Here is a 25,775-nt window from a genome sequence, read left to right as displayed (position 1 = left end):
ACTGTCCCTCAGCTCTTCAGCTTAAGGCGAGCACTCTACCACTTGAGCTACAGCGCCACTTCCGGTTTTCTGGTGGTTTATTAGAGATAGGAGTCTCACAGTCTTTCCTTCCCCAGGCTGGCTTTGAACCGTGATCCTCAGATCTCAGCCTGCTGAATAGCTAGGATTACAGGCGTGAGCCACCGGCGCCCGGCCCCCCATCATTTATTTTTTAAAAAATGTGTTAGCTGGGCGCTAAAAACATATATAACTATATTAACTGAGGAATTAGATTTGGATTGAAATCTCATCCTACTTAAGCATAATACTATTTGGCAAATATGGTATTACTGCTTATAATCAAGTGAGAAGAAATTTGTTTATAGAAAATCTGATTTATTAGCTTCTCTATTAAAAAGTAACTATTTACATGCTGGAAATGTAGCTCAGTGGTAGAGCAATTGCCTAAGATGTACAAAGCCCTGGGTTTGACTCCCAGCAATACTTCTATTTAATTTTTTTTTTAAAGACTGTCTATTATCCAAGGCTGTGTGGAATAATGGGAAAAGTTTAAAAAAAAGACAAGCAAAACAAAACCAGATTTCCTTTCTGAAACTCAGTCTGCTTATTTGTTTCAGACTTTATTGTGTCAGAAAACTGTTATTGTGTACTGTTATCTGAGGAGTGCAAAAAAGTGCAAAAACTGTAATAGATGTTGTCAAAAATTAAATATAACTTTAAAGAGGGCCTGGAGGTATAGCTTTAAGTGGTCTAGCACAACATAGCAAGTAAGTGGTCCTGAGTTCAAACTCTACTACCATGGAAAAAAAAATGTTTTAAACCTATAGAGTACAGGGAAAAAATGGTTGGTTTTTTTTTGGACAGTCCTGGATCTTGAACTCAGGGATTAAGCACTGTTCTTCAGCGTTTTTGCTCAAGGCTAGTGCTCTACCACTTTAAGCCAGAGCTCCACTTCTGGTGGTTAATTAGAGATGAGTCTCACAGCCTTTCCTGCCCAGGCTGGTTTTGAACCAAGATCCTCAGATCTCTGCCTCCTGAGCAGTTGGAATTACAAGCATGCACTACTAAAGTTCGGTTTGTCACTTTTATAAAGATCATTTAAGCTGCATTTTAAGCAAATAGATGTTATAGTTATATTTTGTAGAAATTTTACTAAGATTTAACTAACATATATCATAGAATTCACCCACTTAAAGTCATAGAATTTCTGTTATCTATATTATGCACATAATAAGGTGACAATATTTATCAGTTAATGGTTGATTCCACTTGTTGGCTATTATGAATAATGCTGGTACAACTCTAACTTGTATAATAATGTATATATGAACATATTTTCACTGCTCTTGGTTACATACTTATAAATAGATGTTGTATTCTATAGTTACTCTGTTTTACCGTTTAAGTAACTGCCAGATTGTTTTCCAAAGTGGCTATACCATTTTGCATTCTTACCCACAATATATCTTCTCACAATACTTGTTATTATCTATCCTTTAAAAATTATAGCCACATACCCAGAAAAAGCTGGAAGTGGCGCTGTGACCCAAGTGTTAAAGAAGCTCAGGGACAGTGCCCAGGCCCTGAGTTCAAGCCCCAGGACTGGCAAAAAACAAACAAATGAAAAATAAATAAAAATTATAGCCATCCTAGTATCTGTGAACTGTAATTTTTATTTGTTTTTTCCCTGATGGCTAATGATAATGAATATCTTCACATGGGCTTACTGGCCCTTTTATATTTTATTGGAGAAATGTACATTGAGATCCTTTTGTAATTTTTTTCTTTTTTTCTTTTTCTTTTTTTTTGGTTGTGGGTCCTGAACTCTGGGCCTAGGTGCTGTCCCTCAGCTCTTCAGCTCAAAACTAGCACCCTACCATTTGAGCCATAGCACCACTTCCAGATTTTTTCTGCTTATGCGGTACTGAGGAATTAACTCAGGGCCTCATGCATGCAAGGCAAGCATTTTACCACTGAGCCACCTTCCCAGCCCCACTTTTGTAATTTTTAAAAACAATTGACAAGTAAACATTTTTAAGGTATATTATTTAATGCTTCAGTAGTCCACTTTCTAAGTCGTTCATTACTGAATAAAGTTATCTTTTTATATTATTTTATATTTACAATTTGCTTTACCAGATGTATTATTACAATAATTTCTTCCTATTTTGTCCATGTCCTTTTATTTTCTTGATGGTTTCTTCAAATTACAAAGGGTTTTGGGTGTTTTTGAAACAAACACCAGGTACTGCCCTTAAACTTACAATCTTCCTGTCTCAGCCACATAAGTATTGGAATTACATAAATGCACTATTACGTTCTTGTATTATAAAAGCTTTTTTTTAAATTTTACTGAAGACCTGTGGCTCACATCTGTAATCTTAGTTATGCAAAGGTTGAGATCTAAAGATCATAGTGTGAAGCCAGTCCATACAGGAAAGTCTGTGAGATTATTATTTCCAATTAACCAGGGGGAAAAAATGGCCAGTAGTAGAGTGGTAGAGTGCAAGCCTTGAGTTCAAAACTTTAAAAAAGCTGGGTGCTGGTGGCTCACACCTGTAATCCTAGCTACTCAGGAGACTGAGATCTGAGGATCACAGTTCAAAGCCAGCCCAGGCAGGAAAGTCCAAGAGACTCTTATCTCCAACTAACCACCAGAAAACCAGAAGTGGCTCAAAGTTGATAGTGCACTAGCCTTGAGCTGAAGAGCTCAGGGACAAGGTTCAGGCCCAGAGTTCAAGCCCCGTGACTGACAGAAAAAAAAAAGCTTAAAAAAAGTTTATCATTTTGGTAATTTTCACTTTACTTTTTTCTCTTTCTGTTTTTATGAAGGTATTGAAATTGAAATTCATGGGAAGTCATAAACAAAAATTTCACTTTACTAATTTATTGCATGTTGCTGGGCACTGGCGGCTCATGCTTATAATTCTAACTATTCAGGAGGTTGAAAGCTAAGGAACTGAGTTCAAGCCTGGGCATGAGACTCATCCCAGGGGCTGGGAAGGTGGCTCAGTGGTAGAGCGCGCTTGCCTTGCATGCATGAGGCCCTGGGTTCGATTCCCCAGCACCACATAAGCAAAAAGAAAAAAAAAAGAGACTCATCTCCAATTAAACACAGGGACACACACACACACACAGAAGAAGAGCTGTGGCTTACACACACACACACACCCAGAAGAAGAGCTGTGGCTTAAGTGGTATTGTGCTAGCTTTGGACTAAAAAGCTCAGGGGTGGGGCTGGGAAGGTGGCTCAGTAGTAGAGCGCTTGCCTTGCATGCATGAGGCCCTGGGTTCAATTCCTCAGCACCACATAAGCAAAAAGAAAAAAGCCGGAAGTGGTGCTGTGGCTCAAGTGGTAGAGCGCTAGCCTTGAGCTGAAGAGCTGAGGGACAGTGCCCAGGCCCAGAGTTCAGGCCCCCAGAACGGGCCCAAAAAAAAAAAAAAAAATGCTTAGGGGCAGTGCCTAGGTCCTGAGTACAAGCCCTGGGATCTACACCCAAAAATTAGAAGAATTGCATATTGGTAAAATTGTATACTTACTTTATTTGCAGTCAAGAGAAGAAAGCAGAAAGCAGGCTCTTGCAGCTAAAAGAGAAAAAAGAAAAGAGAAGAGAAAAAAGAAAAAAGAGGAGCAAAAAAGGAAACAGGAAGATGAGGAAAGCAAACCTAAAGAGAATTCAGAACTACCAGAGGACGAGGATGATGAGAATGATGAAGATGGTAAGAAATGGCTCACCTGAATTAAAGATAAACATTCTCCTTTCAATCTCATTAAAAGTGCTTTTTGTAGCTGGGTGCTGGTGGCTCACACCTGTAATCTTAGCTACTCAGGAGGCTGAGATCTGAGGATCACGGTTCAAAGCCAGCCAGGGCAGGAAAGTGAGACTCTTATCTCCATTAAACCACTAGAAAACTGGAAATGGTGCTGTGGCTCAAGCAGTAGAGCGTTCACCTTGAGCTGAAGAGCACAGGGACAGCGCCCAAGTCCAGAGTTCAAGCCCCACAACTGACAAAAAAAAAAAAAAAGTGCTTTTCATTGTAGTTAATCCCAAATATTTGCTTATATTTAGCCAGGGGCCGGCAGCTCACGCCTGTAATTCTAGCTACTCAGAAGGCTGAGAACTTAGGATCGCGGTTTAAAGCCAGGCTGGGCAAGAAAGTCTGTGAGACTCTTATCTCCAATAAGCCACCAGAAAACTGGAAGTGGTGCTGTGGCTCAAGTGGTAGAGCGCTAGCCTTGAGCTGAAGAGCTCAAGGCCTAGAGTTCAAGCCCCATGACCGACCCCCCCAAAAGTTTTTTTTTTGGATAGTTTTGAGTTGAAGTTGATAGCTTATTTTATGTTAAATAGTTCTAAATGTTTTATATCATTAACTAATATAAAGAAACAGAAGGGAGAAGTGCATAATTTAAAGAAGTTCAGTTTTAATTTAAGACACTGTAAAACACCTTGTATATACTAAAAACAATAGAACTGTTTTGCCAGTTTTCTATCACACACTTCTCTGCCTAACTTCCTAGAAACTAGGGAAGAGGTACACTTATTCAATTAATTCTTAGCCTAGATTCAGCCTTAAAGTTATAGAAAATATACATATTAGTAGAGCCTGGAGTTCATTTCCCTCAGAGTCACTTCTGGTGCTGTCTGGCAGTTCTTATAGTAGGCAAATTTGCTTTCCTTCTAGTTCTAAAATACTGTTAGAGAATTGTTTAACCTCAAATTATATTGTGGTTTTTTCATTAGTTCATGAGACTTGCATTCTGATCTTAAGAGGTGTGCATATTGGACAAGAAATTAGATATTAGAATGTTCTAAGTAAAAGTTTCTTCATTTATTACCAAAAGGAAACTATAGCCTAAAAGATTGAATTACTATAAATTATGAAGTAGAGTTTGAGGTCTGTGGCTCTCAATGTAATTTTTGTCCTTTTTATAATTTCAGTGGAGCAAGAAGTTCCCATAGAACCACCTAGTGCAACTACCACTACCACAATTGGAATCTCTGCAACATCTACCACATTCACAAATGTGTTTGGGAAAAAAAGGGCCAATGTAGTGACAACCCCCAGCACCAATCGGAAAAATAAGAAGAATAAGACAAAAGAAACCCCTCCCACAGCACCTTTAATTTTACCAGAACAACATATATCTTTAGCACAACCAAAGTCGGATAAAAATAAAATAAATGGAGAACCTAGAGGTGGTGGTATAAGTGGGAATAGCGATTCTGAAAACTTGGATAGCACAGACTGCAATAGTGAGAGTAGTAGTGGTGGTAAAAGCCAAGAGTTAAATTTCACTATGGATGGATCTGCTAGTGATAGGAGATGTCCCACACTGATCCTTAATTCCCAAGAAGAAAAGACAATTGCTGCCGCTTCAAAAACTCCAACACGGTAATTTATTTTGATTTGTTAACTCTACATTCACCTTTGTTTTTTCATACTTGGCACAAAAATTTAAAGTACATCTAAACACTAATTGTATTTAACAATTTTAAGCTTATTCCTTTGTGTATATGAGAGAGAGAGAGAGTGTGTGTGTGTGTGTGTGTGTGTGTGTGTGTGTGTGTGTGAAAGAGAGAGAGACAGAATACTGTAGCTTGAACTCAGCCCTCTACTCTTGTTTGGTTTCTTCACTTATACCTGATGCTCTGCCACTTGAACCATGCCTCCAATTCCAGCATTTTGCTGGTTAGTTGGGGATAAGAGTCTTTCAAATTTATCTGCTCTGACTAGCTTCAAACCAATTCTCAGATCTCAGCCTCCTGAGTAGCTAGAATTAGGGGTATAAGCCACCAGCACCTGGCTCTTTGTATTCAATTTTGAAAACTAACATTTTTTAATTTAAATTATATTTTTATTATCTTTAAGCAGTTGTACAAAAGAATTCTATTCAAAAAATCAGTTTATGAATACAATGCATCTTAATTGATGTCATCCCTTTCATCATTCTCCCCATCCCTCCTAACCTAACCCCTTCACTGGATTTTCTTATTTTTTTAGGATGTATGTTGAATTTTATGACTGCTCCCCCCCCCACCCCCACCCCCACACACAACCTCTCTTCATTTGTTTGCTCCCCTGGATGCCACCGTCCATCCTTCAAGTATCAGTTTCCTGGTATTCATTTTGTTGGACTGTGAATTAGTTTTTCTAACTTTGAATTCTCTCCTGAAAATATATTTTGGTTAATACATTTTTTGTACACTCACATACAAACCCATTTATAAATTAGTTCTAGCTTCCACATATGAGAAGAAATGTATCCTTTGTCTCTCTGAGCCTGACTTACTTTACTTAAACTTAATTTTTTCAGTTCTATTCATTTCTTGGCAAATAATGTAATATCATTCTTCCTAATGGATGAATAAAATTGCATTTTGTGTGTGTATATATGAACACTTTCTTGATCCATTCTTCTGTTGAGGGGCATTTGGACTGTTTCTCGACGTTGGCTATGGCGAATAGTGCAGCAATGAACATGGTTGTGCACATGGCATTACTGTATCCTGATTTGTAGTCTTTTGGATAAATGCCCAAGAGTCGTATTGCTAGATTATAGGTGGCTTTGTGCTTATTTAGTAGATTCTTTTGGGTTTTTTTTGTGCTGGTACTGGGGCTTGATCACAGGGCCTGGGCACTGTCACTTAGCTTTTTGTTTGTTTGTTTGTTTTTTATTTTTGGGTCCGGTTGAGGGGCCTGAACTCTGGGCCTGGGTGCTGTCCCTCAGCTCTTCAGCTCAAGGCTAGCACTCTACCGCTTGAGCCACAGCACCACTTCCTGCTTTTTTCTTTTTGCTTATGTGGTGCTGAGGAATCAAACCCAGGGCCTCAGGCATGCAAGGCAAGCACTCTACCACTGAGCCACCTTCCCAGCCCTCACTTAGCTTTTTTGCTCAAGGCTAGTTCTCTGCTTGAGCCACAGCTCCACTTCCAGCCTCTTAAATTCTTAATTGGAGATAAGACTCTTGCAGACTTTCCTGCCCAGGCTGTCTTTGAACTGCAGTCATGATCTCAGCCTTTTGACCAGGTAGGATTACAGATGTGAGCTACCAGTGCCCAGCTTTATGTTTAGTTATGGGGTTTTTTGTTTGTTTTTGAAAAACTTTTTTTTTTGGGGGGTCCAGTCGTGGGGCCTGAACTCTGGGCCTGGGCACTGTCCCTCAGCTCTTCAGCTCAAGGCTAGCGCTCTACCACTTGATCCAGAGCGCCACTTCCGGCTTTTTTCTTTTTGCTTATGTGTTACTGAGGAATTGAACCCAGGGCCTCATGCATGCAAGGCAAGCGCAAGCGCTCTACCACTGAGCCACCTTCCCAGCCCTGTTTTTGAAAAACTTCTAAACTCCTTTCCAGAGTGGTTGAACAAGTTTACATTTCACCAACAGTGTATTAGAGTTCCTTTTTCCCCAAATTCAAGTTAGCATCTGTTATTTTATATTGTTGATGATGGCCATTGGAACTGAGGTGAGATAGAATTTGTTGCTTTAATTTGCATTTCCTTTATGGCCAGAGACTTTGATTATTTCTTCATATGTCTATTGGCCATTTTTACTTTTTCTGAGAGTCTCTAATGGCTTTATTATGTGAATTGCCCATTTATTAAGTGGGTTGTTGATTCTTTGAGGGTTTAGTTTCTTAAGCATTTTGTATATTCTCGTAAGCCATTGTCTGATTATTGCTAGCAAAGATCTTCCATCTTGTAGACTGTATTTTTAACTTGTTAACTATGTCCTTTACTGTGCAGAAACTTCTTAATTTGATATAATCCCATTTGTCCATCTTTTCTTTGATTTGCTGAGCCACTGGAACTTTACTAAGAAAGTTGCTGCCTATGCCAATATATTCTAATGTTTCTCCTTCTTCCTGTAGTAGTTTCATGGTTTCAGGTCTTACATTAAGGGCTTTGATCTGTTTTGAATTGCTATTAGTATAGGATGACACAGCCATTTTCAGTTTTCTACATGTAGATGTCCAGTTTTCCCAATACCATTTGTTGAAAAGGCTTTTATTCAACCTGTGCTTTTGGCTAACCTATGAAATATTAAATGGCTCAACAGCCATTTAATGGTTTTATTTCTAATTCTTCTAGGTTTAAATCTAGGCCTTTCTGTTCCATTGGTTCTTGAACCTGGACTTGTGCTAGTACCAAGCTATTTTTGTTACTATAGCTCTCTAGTAGAGTTTGAAGTCTGGAATTGTTATATTTCCAGCACTACTTTTTTTTTTTTTTTGGCCAGTCCTCGGGTTTGACTCAAGGTCTGGGCACTGTCCTGAGTTTCTTTGTGCTCAAGGCTAGCACTCTACCATTTGAGCCACAGTGCCGCTTCGGGCTTCTTTGGTGTAAGTGGTACTGAGGAGTCGAACCCAGGGGTTCATGCATGCTAGGCAAGCATTCTACCACTAAGCCACATTCCCAGCCCCAGCACTACATTTTTTGCCCAGGATTGTTTTTGCAATTTGGGGCCTTTTGTGGTTCCATATGAATTTTTGAATTGTTTCTCTCTCAGTGATGAATGGTCAAAACTTTTTAACAAAAGACTGGCCAGTGGAATTCAACAACTAATTTTTAAAAATCACACATCAGGTGCTAGGAAGGTAGCTCAGTGGTAGAGTGCTTGCCTTGCATGCATGAGGCCCTGGGTTTGATTCCTCAGCACCACATAAGCAGAAAAAGCCAGAAGTGGTGCTATGGCTCAAGTGGTAGAAGGCTAGCCTTGAGCTGAAGAGCTGAGGGACAGTGCCTAGGCCCAGAGGTCAAGCCCTACGACTGACCAAAAACAAACAAACAAACAAACATACATCACAGTCAAGTAGGATTCATCCTAGGCATGCAAGTCTAGTTCAATATATGTAAATCAGTAACTAATGAAATACAATAGCAGAACAAAAGACGATAATCACATGATCATCTCACCAAATGAAGAAAAAAACCTTTGGCAATATCCAACATCCTTTTATGATAAAAGCTCTAGAGAAGTTAGGAATAGACAAAACATAATAAAGGCCGTTTATGACAAAACTACAGCTGAAATCATAATTGTAAAAAAGCTAAAACCACTTCAGGAACAAGACAAAGATGTCTGCTTTCTCCACTTCTTTTCAGTATAGTACTGGCTTTCCTAATAAGTGTTATAAGGCAAGAGAAAGTCATAAAGGGGACCAAAATACAGAAGGAAGAAGTGAAATTGCCCTATTTGCAGATAATATGCACCTATACCTAAAGGACCCTAGAGACTCCACCCTCAAGTTCCTAGAGCTGATAAATAACTTTGGCAAAGTAGCAAGGTTTAAAACCAGTCCACAAAAGTCAGTACCTTTTTTGTACTAGAAGATTGAGAGTAAAATCAAGAAAACAACTCCATTTGCAATAGTCTTAAAAAAAAAAAAAAGAAGAAGGAATCAACCTAACCAAGGAAGTAAAGGACCTCTACAACAAAAACTATAAAATTTTGAGGAAAGAAATTGAAGAAGACATTAAGTGGGAAGACCGTCTATGTTCCTGGATTGGCAGAATTAATATTGCAAAAATGGCAATATTGCCCAAAGTAGTCTATAAATTCAATGCAATACCCATCAAAATATCCATGTTATTATTTGCTGAGATAGAGAAAACTAATATGTATCTCTGTCTTCTTAAATATGCTAGTTAAGATTACTAGACATTTTTATAAGATTCAGAATTTGAAGTTGAAAATATTTTTCTTCATTATAGTCTTTTGACTCTGACTCAAATTTAATTTTAAAATACATAATGGACTTTTCATTTTATTTCTCTTTTCCTGCCTTGATTTTATCGATGTGCCAAACTTTAAATCTTTCAGTGCAACTTTGTTTTGAATTCCTTTGAATTTCTGCCTTAAAGTGTATCTTTTGTTGTACTTGTTATTTTCTCTTCCCAGTCTGGAAGGTGAAATGAATCCTAATTCCTTGTCTACAAGTTACAAGTCAGTTTCATTGCCATTAAGCTCTCCAAACATAAAGTTGAATCTTACTAGTCCTAAAAGAGGGCAGAAAAGAGAAGAAGGGTGGAAAGAAGTTGTTCGAAGGTAAGCAACATTAGTCTCATGTTTTTAACTTTCATAAATCATACAGATTCACCACCTCTTGCAAAATGATTGCCTAGTGAATTTGAATGTGGGCATTATTGTAAGCTGCAGTGCTGTACTAAATCTAGGCTATGCTAATACAAAATTAATACAACAAAATTTTTTTATAATTTTTACATAACTTTAAATAACTTATAAGTTGACTTTTATGTAAATTACAAAAGATTTTTGTTGCTATGTTTAAGCTGTTGATATGGTTTAAGATATATAGCATAAGCCGGGCGCTGGTGGCTCACGCCTGTAATCCTAGCTACTCAGGAGGCTGAGATCTGAGGATCGCTGTTCAAAGCCAGCCCGGGCAGGAGAGACTGTGAGACTCCTATCTCCAATAAACCACCAGAAAACCGGAAGTGGCGCTGTAGCTCAAGTGGTAGAGCGCTCGCCTTGAGCTGAAGAGCTGAGGGACAGCGCCCAGGCCCAGAGTTCAAGCCCCATGACCGACAAAAAAAAAAAAAAAAAAGATATATAGCATATATTACTCAGTATGGGTTTTAAGAATGTTGTATGCATCATTTAGTTATTGCAGGTTAATTGACTTGTGGTAGTTGGGAAAGATTTCAATGCCTAGATTATAGTGAGGAAAATGTAATTGTGTCTTAAATAGCAATGTAATTTTTAACCTTTTCTTAATTCAATATAAGAGATCAGTTAATTTCTTCCTTAAGTTTTGAGAATATTATTCTATAAGTGAAGATGTTTACTATTCAAATCCATTTGATTTCATGTGTGGTCTTCACTTTATAGGTCAAAGAAATTATCTGTTCCAGCTTCAGTGGTATCCAGGATAATGGGAAGAGGAGGATGCAACATCACTGCAATACAAGATGTTACTGGTGCCCATATTGATGTGGATAAACAAAAGGATAAAAATGGCGAGAGAATGATTACAATAAGGTAGTTATTAAAAAATATAATTAATGATGCATTGAAATTTCATAACAATGTTTTATTTTTATGTTATCTTTTGTGCTGGTACTGAGGCTTGAACTCAGGGTTCAGACACTGTCCCTTAGCTGACACTCAAGGCTGACACTACTACTTGAGCCACTGTTCCACTTCCAGCTGTTTTTAGTGGTTAATTGGCGATAAAAAGTTTTGTATACTTCCCTGAGCTGCGATTCTCAGATCTCAGCCTCCTCAGTAGTTAGGATTATAGTCATGAGCCACCTACACCTGGCAGAATTCTTTATTTTGTTTATTGTGCCAGTACTGGGTCTTGAACTCAGGGCCTGAGCACTATCACAGGGCTAGCACTCTACCAGTTGAGCCACAGCTCCACTTCCAGCTTTTTGATGGTTAATTGGAGATAAGAGTCTCATAGACTCTCCTGCCTAGGCCAGCTCTCTCCTGGGTAGCAAGGATTACAGTCATGAGCCACCAGTGCCTGGCCCAAAATCGTGTGTGTGTGTGTGTGTGTGTGTGTGTGTGTGTGTGTTCCTACATGCATACATATGTTTGTATATTATGTATGTATGTATGTATTATGCATTTATATCGAGGAGTACTGGGATTGAACTCAGCCCAGTATTTGCTGGCACTATACCCTACGAACCAAATCTCCATGCCTTTTTTTTTTTTTCCTTATTTTTATCAAGATAGAATATTATGAACTTTTCTGCTTAGGCTGATTTAAAACCATTATCCTTCTGCTCTCAACCTCCTGGGTAGCTAAGATTATAGGAATGAGCCCCTGGTTCCTAAAACGTACATACTTTTATTGGGGATGATACAATTAAGAATTTTAAGACTCAGAGTTTGTCTAAAGTGATAGAGAGCTTGCCTATGAAGCATGAGTCCATGAGTTCAAATCTCAGTACCACTAAAAAAAAAAATGGAATGTTATTTAAAGGTTAGGAATGCTTGTTTTTATGGGTTTTTTTTTTATTTATTCCCCAGGGGTGGTACAGAATCAACAAGATATGCAGTCCAACTTATCAATGCACTTATTCAAGATCCTGCTAAGGAATTAGAAGATTTGATTCCTAAAAATCATATTAGAACACCAGCCAGCACCAAATCCATTCATGCAAACTTCTCTTCTGGAGTGGGTACCACAGCAGCTTCCAGCAAAAATGCATTTCCCTTGGGTGCTCCAAGTCTTGTAACTTCACAGGCAACAACATTATCTACGTTCCAGCCCACTAATAAACTTAATAAGAACGTGCCAACAAATGTACGTTCTTCTTTCCCAGTTTCTCTTCCCTTAGCTTATCCCCACCCTCATTTTGCCTTACTGGCTGCTCAAACTATGCAACAGATCCGACATCCTCGTTTACCCATGGCCCAGTTTGGAGGAACCTTCACACCTTCTCCTAATACTTGGGGACCATTCCCAGTAAGACCTGTGAATCCTGGCAATACAAGTAACTCTCCAAAGCATAATACTACAACCCGTTTACCTAACCAGAACGGAACTGTTTTGTCATCAGAATCTCCTGGACTAGGTACTACCAGTTGTCCAATCACTGTCTCATCTGTTGTTGCTGCCAGTCAGCAACTTTGTGTGACTAATACCCGGACTCCTTCATCAGTCAGAAAGCAATTGTTTGCCTGTGTGCCTAAAACAAGTCCTCCAGCAACAGTGATTTCTTCTGTGACAAGCACTTGTAGTTCCCTGCCTTCTGTTTCCTCTGCACCTGCAACTACTGGGCAGGTTCCCACCACTTTTGTGCCCACATCTACTCCTCAAGCACAGCTTTCTTCACAAAAGATAGAGTCTTTCTCTGCCATGCCACCTTCCAAAGAGAAAGTGTCTACACAGGACCAACCTATGGCAAACCTATGTACACCATCTCCTACTGCAAATAGTGGTCATAGCTCTTCCAGCAACACCCCAGGAGTTCCAGAAACTCATCCATCCGGTAGTCCCACTCCTCCTTCCAGTAATATACAAGAAGAGGGACAGCCATCCAATCTGTCTGATTTAAGTCCTGTGTCAATGTCTTTTGCCTCTAACTCAGAATCTGCTCCATTGACTATGTCATCACCCAAATTGGTTACTGCTGATAATCAGGAAACCAGTAATTTACCTCAGTTAGCTGTACCGGCACCTCGAGTTTCTCACCGAATGCAACCCAGAGGTTCTTTTTACTCAGTGGTACCGAATGCAACTATACACCAGGATCCCCAGTCTATTTTTGTTACAAATCCTGTTCCTTTAACACCAACTCAAGGTCCACCAGCGTCAGTGCAGCTTTCTTCAGCTGTGAACATTATGAATGGTTCTCAGATGCACATAAACCCAGCAAATAAATCTTTGCAACCTACATTTGGCCCAGCCACACTTTTCAATCACTTCAGTAGTCTTTTTGACAGCAGTCAGGTACCAGCTAACCAGGGGTGGGGAGATGGTCCACTACCCTCACGAGTTGCTGCAGATGCCTCTTTCACTGTTCAGTCAGCATTCCTGGGTAACTCTGTACTTGGACATTTGGAAAACATGCACTCTGACAACTCCAAGGCACCTGGCTTCAGACCACCTTCTCAGCGAGTTTCTACTAGTCCAGTTGGTAAGTTATCAATAAATAGCATTTATTTTATATGTAATATTGCATAACTTTAAAGAAATAAAAGTGAGGGGCTGGGAAGGTGGCTCTGTGGTAGAGTGCTTGCCTTGCATGAATGAGGCCCTGGGTTCAATTCCTCAGCACCACATAAGCAGAAAAAATTGGAAGTGGCTCTGTGGCTTAAGTGGTAGAGTGCTAGCCTTGAGCTGAAGAGCTGAGCGACAGCACCCAACCCCAGAGTTCAAGCCCCACAATGGACCAAAAAAAAAAGGAAATAAAAGTGAGTTGTAAATAGTAAAGACACTTTAAGTTTGCATGGTGACTAACTATATAGGAGGATCAGAGTCCAAAGCCAGCCTGAGCAAAAGCACAAGACCCTATCCCAAATATAACCTAAAACCAAAAGGGCTGGAAATGGTGGGCTCACGTAGTAGTGTGTGCCTGGCAATGAGGTGCTGAGTTCAAACCCCAGTAATTGGCCAGGTGCCAATTACAGGCTTATGCCTGTAATTCTAGCTACCCAAGAGGCTGAGTGAGACCTGTAGGTTCACAGCTGGAAGCCAGCCTTGGCTGGAGTCAAAAGTGGAGATGTGGCTTAAAAGGTAGTGTGCCAATTGTGAGCAAGGAAGCCAAGAGACAACACCAGGCACTAAGTTCAACCCCCAGTATTCGTAAAAACAAGAAGTGGGGAAGACACTTTAATGAGTGTTGTTAATGGATAAAACAAGTACCTGTAGGTAAATCATTCACGTATAATAAGCTGATTTATATTTGCCTAATATCTTTCTATCTCTTATCATAAAGAGATAATACCTTATTTTCATTCCGTTTTTTTAGAATTAGTGTCTGATTGTATTATTAAATAGGATTTGTGGGATATTTCAAGGATTCCAAACATAAGCTTTTTATTGTTATTTTTATAAAGTGATATACAGAGGGGTTACAGTTACATAAGTCAGGTAAAGAGTACATTTCTTTTTGGACATTGACACCTCTACCCTTGCTTTCTCCCAGTATTTCCCTCCCATTTCCACCCACAAATCGTATAGTTCATTTTTAACATAGTACCCAGTTAGTACCATTGCTATATTTGTACACCCTTTGTCTCTCCACTTCTGTGCCTCACTTTACATTCCCAAAGACATATAAACAACATACAGAACAAAAAGGAAAGAAAACAAAAACAGAAAAATGACGATTTTTTATAATATTTCATTTCAATAGATACTATTTATTTAATTGGTTGTAGGGCTTGAGCTCTGGGCCTGGGTACTGTCCCTGAGCTCTTCAGCTCAAGGCCAGCACTCTATAATACTAATATTATATGGACCTAGTCTTATGAGCTCTAATTTTTAAATAAGTTATCCATTTATTGAAATTAGCCTGTGAGGCATTATATGAAAGATTTAGATAGACTTGGAGCCAGTATTGGCTTAGAGATATTTGGAAAACTAAAAGCTATTTTGCAGAGTTTAAGTCAAGTTTAATTCAACCTGCCCTACTCTGGAAACAAATTTGTAATGTAGCTGACTAGCCTGGTGTGGTGATGCATACATGTAATTCTAGCATTTGAGAGGCTGAAGCAGGAGGATCTCATTTTCACTACCAAGCTGTTTGTTATGTAACAAACCCTATCCCAATACTAAGAAGAGAGAGAGAGGAAATGAGGAGAGAAAGGGAGGGAGGGATACAAATAGATATGTGGCTAACCTAAGAAGCTCTACTTCCACTTAGCATTTCTATTCCAGTTGAACTATCCTATAGCCCATGGTATCTTTTTGCTAGTTATAAACTGTTCCATGTTGTTTAGAATTATTAGTGAGTAAGGTTTTTTTGTTGTTTGTTTTTGCTTTTTGTCTATCCTGGGGCTTGAACTCTGGGCCTGGGGGCCATCCCTGAGCATTTGTACTCAAAGCTAGCATTCTACCACTTGAGTCACAATTCCACTTCTGGCTTTTTGTGGTTAATTGGAGATAAGAGTCACAGACTTCCTACCCCGGCTGGCTTCAAACCATGATCATCAGATCTCAGTCTCATAAGTAGCTAGGATTACAGGTGTGGCTACCACAAGTGCCTCGCTAAAGCTACTTTTTTTTTCTTTTGATTGGTCATGGGACTTGAACTCTGGGCCTGAGCACTGTCCCTCACCTCATCAGCTCAAGGCAAGCACTCTACCACTTGAGCCACAGTGCCACTTCTAGTTTCCTGGTGGTTTATTGGAAATAAGAATCTCATGGACTTTTCTGCCAAAGCTGGCTTTGAACTATGATCCTCAGATCTTAGCCTCCTGAGTAGCTAGGATTACAGGCATGAGCCACTGGCACTGGCTAAAGCTACATTTTTAATAATAAGAAAATAAATAAAAATAACACCTGCTTGAGTAAAAGTTTAATGATTTTTTTGTTTGTTTGGTCATGGGGATTGAACTCTGGGCCTGTGTGCTATCCTTCAGCTCTTCAGCTGAAGGCAAGCTTTCTACCACTTGAGCCACAGCACCACTTCCAGTTTTCTGGTGGTTTATTGGAGATAAGAGTCTCATGGACTTTCCTGCCTGAGCTGGCTTTGAACCGCAATCCTCAGATCTCAGCCTCCGGAGTAACTAGGATTACAGGCATGAGCCACCAATGCCCAGCAATATTTTTTATGTTGATAGTAACCACTTTTTCCAGAAGTAAGCATCTTTTCCAGACCTTGGTCCTTTTCCCTAATATAATGTCCAGAGAAAGCTGTGGAATTTGAGAAGACTACTAAATTTAGATTTATACAAACCAGATAAAAACTGATTTTTATTAGAATACTGAACTTCTTTTAATTCAGTAGTATGTTTTTCCTCCTTATAAGGAAGGGAATACTGGTGGATTTTATTATTTAGCTTTCATGGGAAATAGCTTTCATAGGAAATAGAAAGCTATACTTTGAGATTTTCCACAAAAAAAAGAATGCCAATTTTTATTTTATTTTATTTTTTTTGTCAGTCATGGGGCCTGAACTCTGGGCCTGGCACTGTCCCTCAGCTCTTCAGCTCAAGGCTAGCACTCTACCACTTGAGCCACAGCACCTCTTCCAGCTTTTTCTGCTTATGTGGTGCTGAGGAATCAAACCCAAGGCCTCATGCATGCAAGGCAAGCATTCTACCACTGAGCAACCTTCCCGCCAATGTTTTTTGTGGATATTACTTAGTCAAATTACGTTTAACATTTCTAGACCAATATGGCTATTAATTTTTGTACAGTGCCAACTCAACACAGTAAATTCAAATTATATATGTGTATATTTATATAAAAAGACAAATAATAGCAGAATGTTGTGCATCAGTAAAGACAACAGCTTTTCTGGGTTCTGCAGTCATCTGAACAAAATTAGACATCCATGGCTGGGAATGTGGCTTAGTGGTAGAATACTTGCCTAGTAAGCATGAAGCCCTGGGTCCGATTCCTCAGTACCACATAAAAAGAAAAAGCTGTAAGTGGTGCTATGGATCAAGTGAAGAGTGCTAGCCTTGAGCAAAAGAAGCTCAAGAACAGTGCCTAGGCCCTGAGTTCAAGCCCTGGTACTGGCAAAAAAATAAAAATAAAATTAGACATCCAGCACACTCCATTAATAAAAAGAAAAAAATATTAAAAAAAAACAAACCCCAGTAAAACAAAGTTCTGTTACTGTTATGGTACCTGGCACTATTTTTTTTATTAGCTTCTCAATCATCTGGCAAGAAAATTATTTATTAACATCATTAAAAACAGCTTTGATAAAGCTAGTCACTACTACATATTATAAAGCAGGTACAAGGTATTTTTTTGGGGAGGGGGTCCAGTCGTGGGCCTGAACTCTGGATCTGGGCGCTGTCCCTCAGCTCCTCAGCTCAAGGCTAACGCTCTGCCACTTGAGCCACAGCGCCACTTCCGGCTTTTTTTTTCTTCTTATGTGGTTCTGAGGAATCGAACCCAGGGCCTCATGCATGCAAGGCAAGCACTCTACCACTGAGCCACCTTCCCAGCCCAGTTATTTTATATTCACAGAGGGGTGAGACAGTACTATCCTATGTCTATAATCCTAGATGATACAATAAAAAATGCATTATTGAGACTTGATTCTATTTTCCAGAAGAGGATCCAAAGGATGGTATGAACATAGCTCTGTAAAGAAATGTACTTTCTTAGACAGGTTTTCCTTTCACTAGTGGCACAGTTCTAAGTACTCACTCTCTAAATGACCATCAGCTACAAACCCTTTGAAAATGGAAGGAAACAAACAAACATACACACACAAAAAACCATACCCCACAGCCACTGGATACAAAGATGATTGAATGAAGGCAAGCAAGATTCAATCTAACAATATTTTACCATATCTGTTACATTTAAATGATAAAAGCTCTGCAGAAGGAGATGCCAAAGTTGCCAGACCCAGAATATTTCTTACAATTAGATTTTTTAGGTGATGACCTTTTTTATCAGTGGTGAAAGTGTAGTTTAAAAACATATATATAGGGCTGGGAAGGTGGCTCAGTGGTACAGCGCTTGCCTTGCATGCATGAGGCCCTGGGTTCAATTCCTTAGCACCACATAAGCAAAAAGAAAAAAAGCCAGAAGTGGCACTGTGGCTCAAGTGGTAGAGTGCTAGCCTTGAGCTGAAGAGCTGAGGACAGCACCCAGGCCCAGAGTTCAGGTCCCACGACTGGACCCCCCCCCAAAAAAAAAAATATATATATATATATATTGCCAGTAGACTGAAATCAGGTCATCTCTAGGGTGAAAATGACAATTATTTTTTCCTTGCACAAGTTTTTATCCAAGTGTACCGGGCCTGAGTAAGTTAATAAGTCATTTATTAATCCTCAGTTGTTTTCTTCAATTCTACAGGCAAATGAAGTTTTTGCCTAGTACGTGATAGACTAATTTACAAAAATTATACCTACAACCTAGTATATTAATTTAGAGTACTGTCAAACCTTTTACCTGTAGGCTGAATACAGTTTTCCGTAGGGGATAAGATGATTCAGACCTGGTGCCTGTCATCCTAGTATCCCCAGAGCACACTAGTTAGTACCAGCATGCTATTGATATATGTTGTTGACTTGGGCCACAGAAGAAGTCATGGCAGCCCTGCCATGGTGGTAGCATTTCCATGGCCTTGCCTACTACGTTTATACCATTTTTTTTTTTCAAAAAAAGCTTTAAAGTAAAATACAAAGCCATCTTACACATAACATATAAGCACAAAATCAACACAGAACACACAAACAAGAAATTTCCGGGGCTGGGAAGGTGGCTCAGTGGTAGAGTACTTGCCTTGCATGCATGAGGCCCTGGGTTCGATTCCTCAGCACCACATAAGCAGAAAAAGCTGGAAGTGGTGCTGTGGCTGAAGTGGTAGAGCACTAGCCTTGAGCTGAAGAGCTGAGGGACGGTGCCCAGGCCCAGAGTTCAGGCCCCATGACTGGCAAAACACACACACACACACACAAAACCACAAAAAAAGGAAATTTCCTTCTTTCCCCTTGTTGGGCTTCCAAAGGCTGTGATCCAATTTAAAACTAAGGAGAGCTTACTTTAATTTCTGATTCCCTGGTGAATGAGATAAGACAAATGGGAGATGTATGAATCAGCCTGGACTTGAGCCTGCATCACAAAAATGAATAAGACAAAAATGAATAAGTACAAAAACTTTCAGGGAGAAGACAAAGTCTGTCAAGATGGTTAGAGCAGTAAAGGCATAGAATGGGGAATTTCCAGAGGAAAGAAGAGTTTAATTCCTCAAGAAACAAGAGAACAATTGGACCTTTCTATAATTACAAACATGGAGAAAGTCTCCGTAAAAACTGATCATGAAGCCAGGCACTGGTGGTTCACATCTGTAATCCTAGCTATTCAGGAGACTGAGATCTGAGGATCACGGTTCAAAGCCAGCCCGGGCAGGAAAAGTCCTTGAGATTCATATCTCCAATTAACCACCAGAAAACCCGAAGTGGCACTGTGCCTGAAGTGGTAGAGCCCTCTCCTTGAACTGAAGAGCTGAGGGACAGCACCCAGGCTCAGAGTTCAGGCCCCACGACCAAACCCCCCCAAAAAAAAAGAAAAGAAAGAAATCAGGGGACTGAGAGGTGGCCCAATGAAACAAGATCACTTGAAATGATCTAGAATATCTTGAATCAGCCAGACACACCTGGAATGTCTTCTACAGATCTAGATCCTGCAAGAGGAACATGAAGGTCTGGACACAGAGGTCCTCAGACCATCAGACCAGTTAGCTAATTATGTCAGAAATGAATGAAGGGGACTGAGAAGGTGGCTCATTGTAGAGAGTATGACTTGCATGCTGGGTTCAATTCCTCAGCACCACATAAACAAAAAAAAAAGCCAGAAGTGGTGCTGTGGCTCAAGTGGTAGAGCGCTAGCCTTCAGCTGAAAAGGTGAGGGACAGTGCCCAGGCCCAGAGTTCAAGTCCCACAACTGACAAAAAAAAAAAAAGTAAAAGTGCTGGGTGAGAACATACTTCCTGGTGTGGTATTTGGTAAGTTGGCTATGCCACATTACCAAAAATACAGCTCATGGAATGTGTAGCTTATTCCCTATCTAGAAGAAAGCAGATGACCATTGTCATCTAGAGAGGCCCCTCCTAGAGAGACAATCCTAAACCTTTAGCCTTGGTCAAGGAGAAGCATCTTTCTAGTACCCTAGAAAGATAGCATAGTGCACTTTCTAACTTCCCCCTTGACAACTCTCTTTCAGTGTAGTTTCTCTGTGATCTGTCATCTAGTTTTGGATGTCTCTTATAGCATGGAGTTTTATCTAATTAGATCTGGGATTAGCACAAAGGGGTGGAGGGTGGGGGAGGGCAGCTTAAAAAGACCTGCAGAAAGTTAAAAGCAAAGGAAATGCAGAAATAAGGGGAGACCATACTTGGAATAAGCTTCTCTCCAAGGTATAAGTATGAAGGGAGAATCTCAATCTTATATTGAAAATTGGAACAGTAGGGGCAGAGAAAAATAAGGTATATAAAAGGGGGGGAGCCAGAAGGTCCATATTCTCTAGGTTAAATATTGGAAGATAAATAAGGGCCTCAGAGATTCCTGTATTTATTGTAAGAGAAATTCCAGAGGCCACATTAGTAACATATTTAGTTGGGGTTTTTTTCCTTGTTTTTTGTTTTGTTTTCCCTGGTATTGGGGTTTGTTTTGAATCTTACCAACTTTTTTGCCTGGGCTGCTTTCAAACTGTTGATTTTTCAGCTCTCAGGCTCCTGAGTAGCTAGGATTATAGTCAGGAGCCACTAGTGCTTGGCTTCAGTAACATCAGAACCTTCTTTCTAACAAGAGACAAACAAGCCTAATTCCTAAGGTATTTAGGCAGAAAAAAAAGTCGATCCAAATAGTATGTAATATGGAAAAAGCAGGCTAAAGATGCACAGGAGTATCTGATGGGAATGGGAAGAACCTGATACTTAGTAACCATGTCAGAAGGCAGGGGTAGTACCTAGAAAGAACCTTAAAGCAAGTCATGCCTAATTAAGCTGCCCAGGTATTGGGTAAGGAAAAGGAAGAAGTCAGAGTCCAAAATGTAGAAAAGTGCTGGCATAGTGTAGTGAACAGACATATTCTCAGCCAAGACAGGCAGGGAAGACAGTCCTTACATCTTAGAGAAAGAGATGCAATGAATGTAAATCATATACAGGCTGGCATTTAAGGTCAGAAACAGATGAATTTGAGTCATAGCACCAAAAAAAAAAAATGTTACTGGAGAGTCAGTGCAGCTATTTACCTTCTTATGTCCAGTGAGAGAAGAACTTAGATAAGAAATGTAGTGAAAGTGACAGTAAAGTTTATTAGGAAAAAAATATACTGTCAATAGAATGAAAGCAGGTCATCTTTAGGGTGAAAATGACCATATTCTTCTTGTAAGAAAAGAATAGATTTGTCAGTATCATTAATAGCATATCATATAAATGAGTATTTTGCTGTAAAATAAACTATATGATTCCTTTTTGAAAAAAGTTTACATAGAACCACCAGGCTTTACATGGACCCCGCTTGTTATGTGAATTTACTCTGAGCACACAAATATAGGATGGATAAATGAAGGGGAGAAAAACCTCTTCTAGCCCCAAACGTAAAGAAACTAGAATGAATGAGCACTGATTGAACTTGGATTTTGTTTACAACTCTTTGCATGAGACTACCACCCATTCACCTGCACTGAGATGCTGCTAATGGCCCAGCACCCTCTCGCAGGCCTATATAGCACCTTTGCCTCAGGATCATAGTTGGAGGCTCTTGTGGGGACTGGGATCCTCCTTCATGCTTTCCAGAAAGTAGACAGTCCACAGTCATCTCTGCCACTGTGCCTGTTACCTCTAGGAGATGGTTTCACCTTAAGCTGCCTTTACATTTCCAGTTCATTTTTTTTTATTTTTAATTTTTTTATTGTAAAGATACTATACAGAGGGTTACAGTTACATGAGTGAGGTAATGAGTACACTTCCTCTTGAACATTGTTACCCCCTCCATTGTTTTCCCCCTACCATCCCCTCCCTCCCTCCCTTCCCCGAGGTTCTTTTTTTTTTATTATTGTGATTAAGTGATTACATAATTTCCGGAAATTCACAGTATTGTGGAATAATGATGCTCATTTAAAGTCACAATCCAGTTCATTTTTAAATAAATTGAACCAGGGTCTTATTTATCAAACCATGTCTTAGGAACAGTCCTCTTTCATATGCTGTTAATGCCATGAAAAGCACCTGGAGCTGTCGCCCAGGAAGTGATGAGAGAAGTCACTAATCAAAAAAGGGGTGGGGGGACCGCTGGTGGCTCACGCCTGTAATCCTAGCTACTCTAGAGGCTGAAATCTGAGGATCATGGTTCAAAGCCAGCCCAAGCAGGAAAGTCCGTGAGACTCTTATCTCCAATTAACCACCAGAAAACATGAAGTGGCACTGTGGTTGAAATGGTAGAGCCCTCGCCTTGAACTGAAGAGCTGAGGGACAGTGCCCAAGCTCGGAGTTCAAGCCCCATGACCTACAAAAAAAAGGGGGAGGGGGCTGGGAATGTGGCTTAGTGGTAGAGTGCTTGTCTAGCATGCATGAAGCCCTGGGTTCAATTCCTCAGTACCATATACACAGAAAAAGCCCAAAGTGGTGCTGTGGCTCAAGTGGTAGAATGCTAGCCTTGACCAAAATAAGCTCGAGACAGTGCCCAGGCCCTGAGTTCAAGCCCCAGGACTGGCAAAAAGATAGATAGATAACCCTGGGGCTTTTCATTTTAAAGCCTTGGCTAATGAATGTTTCAAACCTTTTTTATTTCAGGATTACCATCCATTGACCCATCTGGCAGTTCCCCATCTTCTTCTTCTGCAACTCTGACAAGTTTTTCTGGCATACCAGGAACAAGAGTTTTTCTTCAAGGGCCAGCTCCTGTTGGGACTCCTAATTTCAACAGACAACATTTTTCTCCCCATCCTTGGACAAGCGCTTCAAACTCATGTAGGAATCCTAGAGGAATTCTTCAAAACAGTCTTAAATAAGTTATTAAGCCATTAGGGGACTCTATATTATAAGCTGATTAAATAAACAGTAGGTAGATACCTAAGGTTTGTCTTATAGACATGTCTTATAGTTTGTCTTACAAATGTGACAAAAGACATGTCAAAAGTTGTCAGGCCATTTGTAGGACAGAAAACTTCTGCCGATGCCTGGCAGAAGCTTATTTTATATGTCCAGTTTATGATTTCTTTTTTTTTTCTTTTTGCTTATGTGGTGCTGGGGAATCGAACCCAGGGCCTCATGCATGCAAGGCAAGCGCTCTACCACTGAGCCACCTTCCCAGCCCTAGTTTATGATTTCTTATCTATTTTTACATTTTATCAAGGTCTTATTACCCATTATAAGTATTCTTTGCTCTGACTTATTTGTTTCAGTTTTTGTTTTTTTGGGTCCAGTCATGGGGCCTGAACTCTGGGCCTGGGTGCTGTCGCTCAGCTCTTCAGCTCAAGGCTAGCGCTCTACCACTTGAGCCATAGCACCACTTCTGGCTTTTTTTTTTCTGCTTATGTGGTGCTAAGGAATCGAACCCAGGGCCTTATGTATGCAAGGCAAGCGCTCTACCACTGAGATACTTTCCCAGCCCTGTTTCAGTTTTTAGAATGACATAAGTGGAATTGAATTTTTTTTTTTAAATAAGCATCATTGCCTATTGCCGGTGGCTCACGCCTGCCATCCTAGCTACTACGAAGCTGAGATCTGATGAGCCAGCCTGGGCAGGAAAGTCCATGAGACTCCTATCTCCAATAAACCATTCAAAGACTGGAAATGGTGCTGTGGCTCAAAGTGGTAGAGCACTAGCCTTTAGCAAGAGATCAGAGACAGCATTCAGGCCCTGAGTTCAAGCCCCACAACTAAAAAAAAGCATCATGAAGTAGTCACTGTGCTTTTTGATAAGGAAAGCTAACTAAATTACCATAGTCCAATTAGGAAACAAAGCTTTCTCTAAAATCCTACAATAACTTGCTAAATTTAACCTTCCTTACAGGAAAAGGGGTTGATAGAAAGGAGAAAATGGAAAGAACCAACAAGTAAAGCAGTATCTTTCAGTGAATAAGCTAAACATTGCCATGTTGTAGTTTAAATGTAACTGTGGCAGGCACTAAAACTCTTAGGAGGCTGTGTTCTGAGGATCATAGTTTGAAGCCAGCCTGGTCAGAAAAATCTAAGAGATTTATCTCTAAATAACCAGCAAAAAAACAGGAGCTACAAGTGTGATTAAAGTCTTGAGTGAAAAATCCAAGTGAGAATGTGAGGCCCAGTATTGGCACAAAAATTTGAAAAAAAAAAAAAAAACAAATTTAAAGGGGCTAGAAAGGTGGCTCAGTGGTAGAGTGCTTGCCTCGTATGCATGAGGCCCTGGGTTCTATTCCTCAGCACCACATAAACAGTAAAAAATGGCCAGAAGTGGCAATGTGGCCCAAGTGGTAGCATGCTAGCCTTCAGCTGAAGAGCTCAGGGACAGTACTCAAGCCTAGAGTTCAAGCCCCACAGCTGACGAAAAAAAATTTTTTTAAAGAGTAAATGCTTTCCTTCTAACCTTATTAGTTGAGTTAGGGGGGCGGGGTGGCCACCGGGGGAGATGGGGAGAGACTATTTGTGCCAGGCACCAGTGGCTTACACCTGTAATCCTAGCTACTCAGGATCATTGTTTAAACCCATCCCAGGCAAAAAAAAGTCCCTAAGAAACTCTTATTTCCAATTAACCACTCAAAAACTGGAAGTGGCTCTGTGGCTCAAAGTGGCAGAGTGCTAGCCTTGAGCAAAAACAGCTCAAGGACAGCACCCAGGCCCTACATTTAAGCCCCATGATCAACTAAAAGAAAAAGACAAAAGAAAAAAAAAGACTATTTGTGCTTAATTATAGGCAGAAGTAGCCTCAAATTTATAAAAATTACATTTTCATTTTAACTATCTTTTAAAATGAAGCTTCTTTACAGAACTATGTTTGTGGAAGGTTTCTCATATATCTATAGTTTATATATGTAATAAAACAGTAGAGAAATATTTTGCCACCAGGTGACTCTCCTATCCCATCTATTTCTTCGGGATCATCTTCACCTCTTTCAGCTACTTCTGCACCACCAACATTGGGTCAACCAAAAGGAGGCAGTGCCAGTCAGGATCGAAAGATACCTCCTCCAATTGGAACAGAGAGACTGGCCCGGATTCGGCAAGGAGGATCTGTTGCGCAAGCACCTGTGGGGACCAGTTTTGTCGCTCCTGTTGGACATAGTGGAATCTGGTCATTTGGTGTCAATGCCATGTCAGGTACAGTTATCTTGCCCTCTGCAGCAATATCTTAATATCTCAAGGAAGCTGTGATAAATCTTAGTTTAAGCCAAGAATGTAGTGTATACCTATAATCCCAGCACTCAGAAGGCTGAGGCAGGAGGATCATGAGTTCTAGGCAAGCCTGGATTAAATCGTGTGTTCAATATGAACTACACAGTGATATCCTTTCTCAAAACACTAAGGGCTGGGAGTGTAGCTCTCAGCACTGGGGAACACACACACACACATACTTCCTGAACAAAAAACAAACAAGGGCTGGGAAGGTGGCTCAGTGGTAAAGTGCTTGCCTTGCATGCATGAGGCCCTGGGTTCGATTCCTCAGCACCACATAAGCA

The 25,775-nt window shown here is 40.1% G+C and overlaps 1 protein-coding gene across 1 annotated transcript in view; it reads left to right on the top strand.

The window, feature by feature from the left end:
- Ankhd1 (ankyrin repeat and KH domain containing 1) overlaps nucleotides 1-25,775 on the top strand; it is a 134,175-nt gene that overhangs the window by 105,244 nt on the left and 3,156 nt on the right. The window contains exons 24-30 of the mRNA XM_013020304.1: nucleotides 3,552-3,720; nucleotides 4,941-5,394; nucleotides 9,899-10,045; nucleotides 10,850-10,999; nucleotides 12,002-13,614; nucleotides 22,912-23,088; nucleotides 25,216-25,416. Of these exons, the coding sequence (XP_012875758.1) occupies nucleotides 3,552-3,720; nucleotides 4,941-5,394; nucleotides 9,899-10,045; nucleotides 10,850-10,999; nucleotides 12,002-13,614; nucleotides 22,912-23,088; nucleotides 25,216-25,416 (2,911 nt within the window). The remainder of the gene's footprint in view (nucleotides 1-3,551; nucleotides 3,721-4,940; nucleotides 5,395-9,898; nucleotides 10,046-10,849; nucleotides 11,000-12,001; nucleotides 13,615-22,911; nucleotides 23,089-25,215; nucleotides 25,417-25,775) is intronic.

This window comes from Dipodomys ordii, unplaced genomic scaffold (genome assembly GCF_000151885.1).
Source record: "Dipodomys ordii isolate 6190 unplaced genomic scaffold, Dord_2.0 Scaffold50, whole genome shotgun sequence".
Lineage (NCBI taxonomy): Eukaryota > Metazoa > Chordata > Mammalia > Rodentia > Heteromyidae > Dipodomys > Dipodomys ordii.
Note: the sequence above shows the minus strand (reverse complement) of the source record. Positions and strands in the feature narration are given on the sequence as shown.